A 9,238-nucleotide genomic window follows, 5' to 3' on the forward strand; every position below is an offset into this window, starting at 1 on the left:
CCTGAGGTGCCGTCCCCTTGGGGCAGTCCGGTAACAGGACATGATGCTGGGTCCTCCAAGGCTTAGCCTGGTCCAGTTTTAACTAGCATGAACAAGGAGACTCCCACTCCCCCAGGAAGCCCATACCACCACCTTGCAAACACCCCTCCACACCACTGCCCCTGCCACATGTTGCCTCCCTCTCCCCATGCCCCATGCCCAGGCTCCATCACTCCCTGCTACAGCAGCTGCTGAGGGCTCTCCTGCTCGGTAAGGGCAGGCGGCTCCCAGCTTCTCTCTGTGGTTGGCACCAGGTCTCTAACCATACTCCTCTATGCCCTCTGCCAGAACCCAGCGCTTCCTCTGCGGTCCCTTTGCCCCGGGTGTAGACCTGTCCTCGAAGACATTGAGCATCTCTCATGACGGCAAGCTCCTCTTCAGTGGTGGACACTGGGACAACAGCCTGCAGGTCACATCGCTGAGTAAAGGGAAGGTCATCGGGCACATCACCCGGCACATCGGTATGGTTCAAAGGCAGGAAAGGGGGGCGGGAAGCCACCACAGTACAGGGCACCCGTCCCCTGAGAGTATCTCCTGGCCTGCAGGCCCCTCACTCACTCCTCTGACTCCAGACTGCCATGCCAGTCTGGTCTCACCCAGTTCCTCTGTAGCTCTGCCCAACATACCTCAGTCTTGGCCTGCAGCTCCCCGCAGCATTGCTGTCCTGTCCCGCCACCCCCTGACCCTGTCACAGCTTTGCTAATGACTTTTACGGTGACCCAGCAGTTCCCCCCCAGCCAGTCCATCCCACACTCTGCCTTGGCCAGATGCTTCCAGCCGATCAGCTGTGGGATTTGTAAAGCTGCTAGTATGAGACTGGCAGCCGCTCTTCACGTGATCCAGTGGAACCCCCAGAGCAATTCTTGCTCTTCTGAGCCCATCCCTTGATGCCTCCCAGTTTTTGGTGAAAGTACAGACCCGATGCAAAGGACTGTGTGAAGTTAGGAGGTGGCAGCCTTCCCTGTCACTAATAGTCCACACCCCCGTGGGTCTGGAGAACCCAGTTCCAGCACTTCAGACAATGCTTCTGGGCTTGGTTTTGGTTGAAACTTTTCCGGTAACCCACGAGGCCCTGACCCCAGGTCAGGGTCCCCAGGGAATGGAGTCATCAGCTCAGCAGCACTGTCTTGTGCCTCTCCCCTTTGCAGATGTGGTCACCTGCTTGGCACTGGACCTCTGTGGGATCTATCTCATTTCTGGGTCCCGGGACACCACCTGCATGGTCTGGCAGGTCCTGCAGCAGGTAAGGCAGAGGCCCATTCAGCCCAGCTCCATTGGGACCCTCGGCTCTTGGTTCTGTTTCCTAGTTTGCTGGCTGTGGGTTTGAGGAGGCTGCAAGGCTGACCTTCTCTTCTTCCCCAAAGGGGGACTATACCATAAAGTGTTTGCCTGAATCTCAGGCACGGCAAGGCGTATATCTGCTCCTGTGTATGTTGCTGTAGTGATGTGCTGGGGCTGAGGAAGGCTGCCCCGCACTGTGGAAGTCCTTTGATCCACAGCCTTCTTGCTATCTAAGCCCTGGTCTTTTCCACAGCTTTGCTGGTGCCCCTTATTCCTGACCCCCAGCCCCAGCCTCCTCCACTGCTGTGCCAATGCCCCTACACTCCCCTTGCTGTCCCAGCTTGCAGCCCTTTATAAGCACAGATTCCCCATCATGCCACATTGCTCAGGAGCATTATGCCACAACCTGTGGCCTCATAGATGCCTGGTGGCAAATCTGCTGGAGTCTATTTGTGCCAAAAGGTCCTGAGCTCTGCTCTTCTCTGCTGACAGTGAAAGCAGGTGTGGCAGGCTCACTGGCATTTCTCCAGGCCTTTCCAGACAGTGATTTCTCCAGCTGTGCTCAGCCGTGGAGCCTGTTAAAACATCATCAGTGATTTTTTTTGCATGGCTCTTCCAGTTCTCAACGCCTGGGGGGGTTTTCGTGTGCTCGCACTGGGATTGCTTGGCTTCCTCCACACCACCATGGGCCACCTGCTCTACCGCTCTAACTCAGTGGCAGCTCTAGCGCATTCACTGGGGCCTGCCGGGAGGAGGGAGGTGGGTCTGTCAACTGAGCCTCTGATTATCTCCAGGGTGGGTTTTCCTGCGGCCTGGCCTCCAAGCCCGTCCAAGTGCTCTACGGACACGACAACGAGGTCACATGCGTCACCATCAGCACCGAGTTGGACATGGCTGTGTCAGGGTCAAAGGTGAGGCACTGTGTTGGAGGAGGAGGACCAGGACTAAGAACTCACATCAACCCTCTGTGTCTCGTGTGCCAGGCTGAGTGTTTCACCACCCTCAGCAGCTGGGCTTTTTGGGGATGGCATTCGCATGATACCTAGTGTTCCTGGATTATCAGGGCGGCTTCTTTCAGTGCCCCCTCTCCTCCCATTCCCTGGGGTCTAAGGTGGAGGGCCAAGGGCACCACAAACGTGATGGGGCCTTGCCCCAGGAAGGAAGGTGGTGGATTCCAGATGTGGGATAATTGGGCATTGGGAACCCTAGCAAAAGGCACTGGCAAGATAAACAGTTCTAGCCTTATTCTCCAAGAGGCCCAAGGGGTTTAGACCTAGGTGTGCTTGCTCCACAGGATGGCACCATCATCATTCACACCATTCGTCGGGGCCTTTTCATGAGGTCGATCAAGCCGCCCTGTGAGAGCACACTGCCTGCCACGATCTCAAACCTCACTGTGGGGCTGGAGGGACAGATTGTCATCCAGACTACCGTGGAAGGGCGATCCTCACTAAAGGTGAGCCAGCAGAGCATCCCAGAAAAATCACACGGCGGTTCCTTCAGGAATCTAGCAGCAACTATTGAGAGGCACCAGGTTTCCTCTGCAGCATGGGGCAGGGAGCTTTTGGGCATAACCTACCTGATCACTCCCTTAATACTTACAAATTGCTTACTGTAGTATGCAGCCTATCACTTAGAAACAGCCTCAGTACTGAAGGAGCAGAGGGTTGCTGATGTAAGTTCAGTGTTTAAAAAGGGCTCCAGGGGAGAACCAGGGAACTACAGGCCAGCGGGGACATCTATACAAGATGTGTACTGTATAGTAGACTATTTACCTCTGCAGTAAAAGTCTCAGCGTCTACATGCGGGGGGGCCCTATTAGGCCCCAGGAAACAAATAAATTCTCCAGCAGTACAGTACTTGTAAATACAAGTACTATACCACTGCAGAGTTTTTTACTCCACAGCAATGCACATGTAGACACTGACGGGGCTGACTGGGGCACTTGGTCCTGTTGTTAATGCCCTTCTTGTCTGTCTCGAAGGACAAGTTTGCCCTACACCTTTACTCTGTCAATGGCAAGCACCTGGCCTCCATCTCGCTGGATGAGGAGATTACGTCCATGTGTGTCACAGAGGAGTTCGTGGTGCTGGGAACGATGCAGTGTTCACTTCAGATCCGGGACCTGCAGAAGTAAGGAGCTGCTCGTTGCTTCTCTCTGGGGTGGCACCAGCAACAACGCTGTGAGTCATTCCTTCCCCCTTCTCCTGCTGCCCCCTGTTTAAATGCCTCCGTCTCTGCTGTTCCAGCCTCCAAGCAGCCATGCCACCAATGCCTATGAAGGTTCCTGTTCACAGCGTGTCTGTGACCAAGGAGAAGAGCCACATCCTGGTGGGGCTGGAGGATGGGAAGCTGATCGTGGTGGGAGCAGGCCAGCCCTCGGAGGTAAACAGACACCGTCCCCTCCCCTTCTAGTGCCTCCAGGAGATTGCATCTAGGGTGCTATTCCTGGGCCATCCCAGATTCAGGCCAGAGCACAAGGGAGTCAGTCAATGAGAGGGAGGGGGAGATGGGCCTGTAGCAGGATGACAGCAAGGGGGTAGCACTTTCTGGCTGGCCTGGAAGCCTGGGGCCGTTAGTGACCTCAGAACAGCAGGTCTGGTAACAGGTGTAGGTGTCACGCACAGCCCCTCACACGCAGAATGATGGTGGGACCATCTCCCCCAGCCAAAGAGCAAAGTCCAAACCCACTCGGACTTGAGTCTCAGGTCGCAATGCCCTGAAAACCCAGGCAGGGAAGAGCTCGTCCTGTTTGGAGGGTGAATTGGCGAAGGCAGGCTCAGGGCAGTCATCCTGTGTGCTCTGCCCAGGCCCCCGCTGCACTGATCCGAGTGCTAGGGGACAAGCTCTGATCCTCCTGGCTGATGTGGAGTCAGACAGCCCAGCCGTGGCTCAGTGCTGATCCATGAGCTGAGGCTGTCCAAGGCCCTGATTCAGCAAAGCACAGAAGCGATCCCATCTCGGGTCCCCAAAGCAGGAGCCCAGGTGCTCTGCTGAGCTAGGCCTGTACCCCAGCACCCAGGTGATTGACCCCTCCTCACCCGTCTCCCCCCAGGTGCGAACGGGGCAGTTCCACAGGCGGCTGTGGCGTTCCACGCGGCGCATCTCCCAAGTCTCGTCCGGAGAGACCGAGTACAACCCACCCGAGTCCAAGTGAGGGGCTGGATGGAGCTTGACCTGTCCTGGGCTGGGCTTCCTCAGGGCATTTCTGGGCAGAGGTATCCTGCATCAAGAGGCCTCTGAAACATGGAGGGAACGGAAAGACCCAGTCTCGTCACTGGCATTGGCTTGCGGTTGTCCGAGGAGCATGCTGAGAGCTCCACATCTCCAGCGCTTGGCTGTCCTGGGGGATCTCAGCCACTGGCTCTCAGGGCTGTGACAGGAGCACGGAGATCTCATGTAGGGAACGTGGCCTGGGGAACCCCTTTCCAAACCGGAGATCTACAACCGCTTGAAGCGATGCTTCTGGCCTTCCAAGGCGGGCTATGCAGAGGACACTCCAACACCCGCCAGTTCCCCGATTCTTTCCTGTGGAGCTTGAAGTCAGAAGTATTTGTATTATCCTTTTTTGGGGGTGGGGGATCTTTTTTCTTTTCCTAAAACACTGGAGCAACTGGAGGACGAGGATGGGAGGGCGACGGCACTGCCCCACTGCCTGTGCCCCCTGCGGGCCATCCGGGATCGCCGCTGTAGAAACCAGATGGTGACCGCAGCTGCGTGAGCAGCCCTCCTCTTTGGGTGGCCTTATCCAGAGCTTGTTGCACTACGTTACAGACCTTGTACCAAAGGTCCTTCGGGCAGGAGGCCAGTCTGCTTCAGAAAAGCTTTAATGTCTCGAGATACTGCTGAGAGCCTGTTTCCTTTCCCCCCAGAGGGAGCATATGTTGTGGGGAGGGCAGCGTTTGATAGGTAACAGGGAAATTCCTGCTTCTCTTGAACTCACCCCAGCATCCCAGATGTACATAAAACCCCCTTTGCTGGGGAAGAAGAGTGCCCCCCATCCATTGGGGTCTTTCAGAAGATGGCTTGTGAGCTCTCTGGGGACCAAGGCAACAACACCCGGGGGCTCTGCTGACAGTGGGCTCACGGCACGAGGGCCCCAGCCAACTTTTTCTATACATTTTTATCTTTTTTTAAAAAAGCAAATAAACGGGTACAATCGCATCGTCTCCCGAGACTCTCGTATCTTCCACAGCCCGCGAGCGGGAGAGGCTCGTTGGATGACTTCATCAGCAATAAAACCCTGCCTTTCGTAAGCTTTGCCTTCACCCTGCGGGTCCATTGCTGCGCGGGCTGCGGGCGAGCTGGCTGCGTTTGTCTCTTGGTTGCACTTTGGATACCTCTGCTTGTCAGGGCAGATGGAAGAGGATTGTTTTTGGACAGTTGAGAGGGGCCGGCGCTGTGCGACAAAGGGTGGCATGGGCATGGGGACTTGTGGGTTTGCCTCTTCCAGCAAGATCAGCTGTCAGTGGGAACGGGCACGTCCCGCCTGCTTCTCCAGGGAGAAGGAGCCGTCTTCAGAGCAGGGTGTTTCCACAGGGTACCCTGGAGCCCCAAGGCAGGGTCTTTTCTAGCTTTAAAAGGGCTTGACTGAAGCCAATGGCAGTGAACGTTAGCAGTGAAGATGTCAGGTAGCAGAAAGTTGTGACACTGAGTTTTTCCTTTGCGTTTCTCGCTCTTGTCTCAATATTGACCACGTCCAAAAGCTCCCTGTCTGTCTGTCTATTGGCCATCTCTCCATCCATCATTTTGCTCGTGCACCAGGTGATTTAACCCAGGAAGAGGTTTGGTTTTTGCAGCCAATTGACAACACTTGCCTGCTCTTACCCAACCCGTCCGAATCCCATATCCCCTGGTTGTCACAAGGTTTGGGAACAGGTCCCATTCTCTGCCTGATCACCTTGCTGCACCAGAGGATTAAGGGCAAGGCGGGGAGTGAGATGGATATTTGGACTCGTTTGGAAGCAGTGGTTGGAGGCTATGGAGCATCTGTGCCGAGGGAGCCTTCTGGAAGTAACACCCTCATCCCCCTCCAGAGACACGTGGCAACTATGGGGAGCTCCGTTGGAAATGGAGAGCTCTGTGATCTCCATACCTGATGTGTTACCCCCTTCCTGGAGCATGAGGCTACAGGTGGCTCAGAAAGGAAGGGAGTGGATCAGGCCTTGTAGGTGCCATCCCAGTAACCGAGCCAGGAAGAGATGCAGGTCTTCTTACCCAGCATCCTCCCGCCTTCAGTGACATAGCATCAAGACCACAGCCTGGAGGCGGGAGTGCTGTCTCCTCATGCCTGCACGTGCCTCCTAGACGTCACCAGGACACAGCGAAGGTCCTTGGAAAAGGGAGTGAGGCTGGGGGTGCAAAGAGCAGCACGTTGGAAAGGAGCGTCGAGTCTTCAGTGCAACTCTGATGAGCTCGCAAGCCGCTGCCCTCCATCCCACTGGCCGTGCACTTGGCTTTTATTAGTTGCAACATTGGGTTAATTAAAAACCATAGCCCCTTGTTTGATCTCGGCCTGCATCCTTCCTCCACAGGCTGTGTTGAACTGTAGCCGTTGTCTATCCTGAATGATTTGGACTTTCTCTTCCCTTCCTCGTCTTGACACCTCCTGACTACAAGCGGGGCGTCAGCTGCCTTGGATTCCTGCAGCAGTCTTCCAGGGGGCTGAGGGGAAAGGCACCGGGCACAGCGCGGCTCACACTGCAGGGTACATCTGCTGCCAGCCCGGGACAGCCTGCAAAAGCTAACTTGCAAAGCCGAAGAGCAGAGACCCCTTTAAAAAGGGAACGTTTGGCTGGTCACCCACCAAAGCTGGTTCCACGTGGACGAGGCGATCCCCACGGGTGGCTGGAGAGATCAGCTGCTGACAGTGGACCGTGCCTCGCTTCTTGTCTTTTATTTTTACCATTTTAAGAGGAGAAACAGGGTCAGGCAGGAAGCTGAAAGTGTCCCCAGCATCCCTCCCGGGGCGGAGATAACAGCTGGAACCACACCAAGTGCAATATTTGCATCTCGTTGAGAAAAATGTTTTTTGTTAAGTGCGTGTTCTGTATCGCGGTTTGTATGTATGTAATATATATATATATATATATATATATATCAGATATATATATATATAGTTTTTTGTAACTTTTTTGAATGATGATGTACATGTAAAGATTTCTACCTTCTTTTTTCCTCCTTAAAAAAAGAAAAAAAAGGGATTTTAAGTGATAGGAGCTTCCCTAAACACTGCTGACTTTTATAGAGTAGGGAGTAAGAGGTCAGCCTCAGCGTGGATTTGTCCTTCATCCTTCTGAGATCGGCGTGGGTCAAGGGAAGCTCAGCTGGGCTTTCCTGACTTGTCTTCTGAAGATACTTGAATTCACTGGGTACCTGCTGTGTCCTCCTACCTGAAGTCATTGGGTTTCTTTTCCCTTTGCCCTCTTTTCATTTTGCTTTTACCTCCTCTGGTTGTACAGAGTCAAGATGCAGTTTCCTGAGTTTGTATCTCCTTCTCATTTCTCCTGTCCTTTGCTAGCAGGAGTGATTGGGCCGTAGCTGTGAAATGCCTTAGTGTGGGGGGTGGAGATACAGACTTCATTTCAGCCTTGGGTGTCGGGGTTACGGTGCCTGCTTTGGCATCCAGCCTGGCATTGGGGCAGCCTCCCTTGGGCACCCAAGCTGAGCAGAAACAGGGACTGTGCTTGATTCCTGGCTGTAACTGCGGGGGCAGGCGGTGGCCGTGGCCTTCCCCCACTTTTCTACCTCATGGGGACCAAATGGACCCACGTCCTTTGGGAAGCAGGGCCAATCGAGTGGGTCAAACAGAGCAGTCCTGGGTGGGCGAGTTGTCCCGGCTGCAGCTGCTTTGATCATAGCTCTTCTGCGCGTCCACTGTACCGCTGATCTCCAGCCCTTCTCAACCAGCCGGGGAGGAGGATGGCTTTGCTTTGGGCATTAACAAGCTCATGTCAAACTGTGACCCAGGTGGACCCGGGTGCCGGTCCTTTCTATATATAAGCAGGACATGGTTCCCATGAGGACACCGGCAAAGCCTTCTTGAAGGAAGAGGTTGAAAGCCAGGACGTCCTGTTCCTGCCAAGGGAGAAGTAGCTCGCAGGGTTGGGCGGCTGGTGCATTTGCCTCGAGGAGACGGCGATGGGCTGGGTTTGCACTCACCTGCTGAGCCACCGGAGAGGGAGATGGGAGTGAGAGACAGGTCTCTGGGAGGTGACGTTAAGCGCATTTCTGGCACAGCTTTCTCTACAGGTTTTGTTTGGTTTGGTTTTCCAGAAGAAAAAATAAAGTTAAGCACAATCCAGTCCACACTTATATGCCTTAAACAGGTTGGCCTTATTCTCTGTTGGGCTCAGTCGCCTGGTTTGCAAGCGATGTACAGCCCCTGTGATCTCCAATAAACTTTGTGAAGGAATAAATGCCTCTCCGTGAATCGTCCTTTGTTTTATTACATGTCCCCACCCTGGGACTGAGTTCCCACGGTGCTAGGGGTTGCACGGACGCAGCAACGAGACAGGTCCTGCCCCAGAGAGGTGACAGGTAACTCGGTTTGTGCACAGTCTAGCCTGGTCCGCACAGCACGTTAGGTGGCACTTAGGTTCGATGATGGAAGCTAGAAAATTTGTCTCCCTTCAGTCTTCTCTCCTCCAAACTAAATATCCCGAGCTCTTTCACCTTGTCCTCATAGGTCCTGTCTCCTGGGCCCCGGATCATTCTCGTTGCTCTGCGCTGGACTCTTTCCAAACTGTTCACATCCCCCTTGAAGGGCAGGGCCCAAAACGACACCGAACTCCCCAGTGCTGAATAGAGGGGAAGAATCACGTCCCTCGACTTCAAATGACACTGCTGTTGATCCAACCCAGGCTTTTTTTTGCAGCAGGAGCACTGTTGGCTCATGTTCAGCTTAGGGTCCAAAGTC

At 54.5% G+C, this 9,238-nt stretch overlaps 1 protein-coding gene across 5 annotated transcripts in view; it reads left to right on the forward strand.

Annotated features, from left to right (window-relative positions):
* NBEAL2 (neurobeachin like 2) overlaps positions 1-8,738 on the forward strand; it is a 129,636-nt gene extending 120,898 nt beyond the window's left edge. For all 5 annotated transcript variants that reach the window (XM_059729251.1, XM_014602735.3, XM_059729253.1 and 2 more), the window contains 7 exons: positions 328-500; positions 1,188-1,282; positions 2,115-2,231; positions 2,615-2,776; positions 3,305-3,453; positions 3,570-3,705; positions 4,376-8,738. In XM_059729251.1, the coding sequence (XP_059585234.1) occupies positions 328-500; positions 1,188-1,282; positions 2,115-2,231; positions 2,615-2,776; positions 3,305-3,453; positions 3,570-3,705; positions 4,376-4,477 (934 nt within the window). In that variant the 3' untranslated portion in view covers positions 4,478-8,738. The remainder of the gene's footprint in view (positions 1-327; positions 501-1,187; positions 1,283-2,114; positions 2,232-2,614; positions 2,777-3,304; positions 3,454-3,569; positions 3,706-4,375) is intronic.
* Positions 8,739-9,238: the final 500 nt, after the last annotated feature.

Source organism: Alligator mississippiensis, chromosome 5, assembly GCF_030867095.1.
Source record: "Alligator mississippiensis isolate rAllMis1 chromosome 5, rAllMis1, whole genome shotgun sequence".
Lineage (NCBI taxonomy): Eukaryota > Metazoa > Chordata > Crocodylia > Alligatoridae > Alligator > Alligator mississippiensis.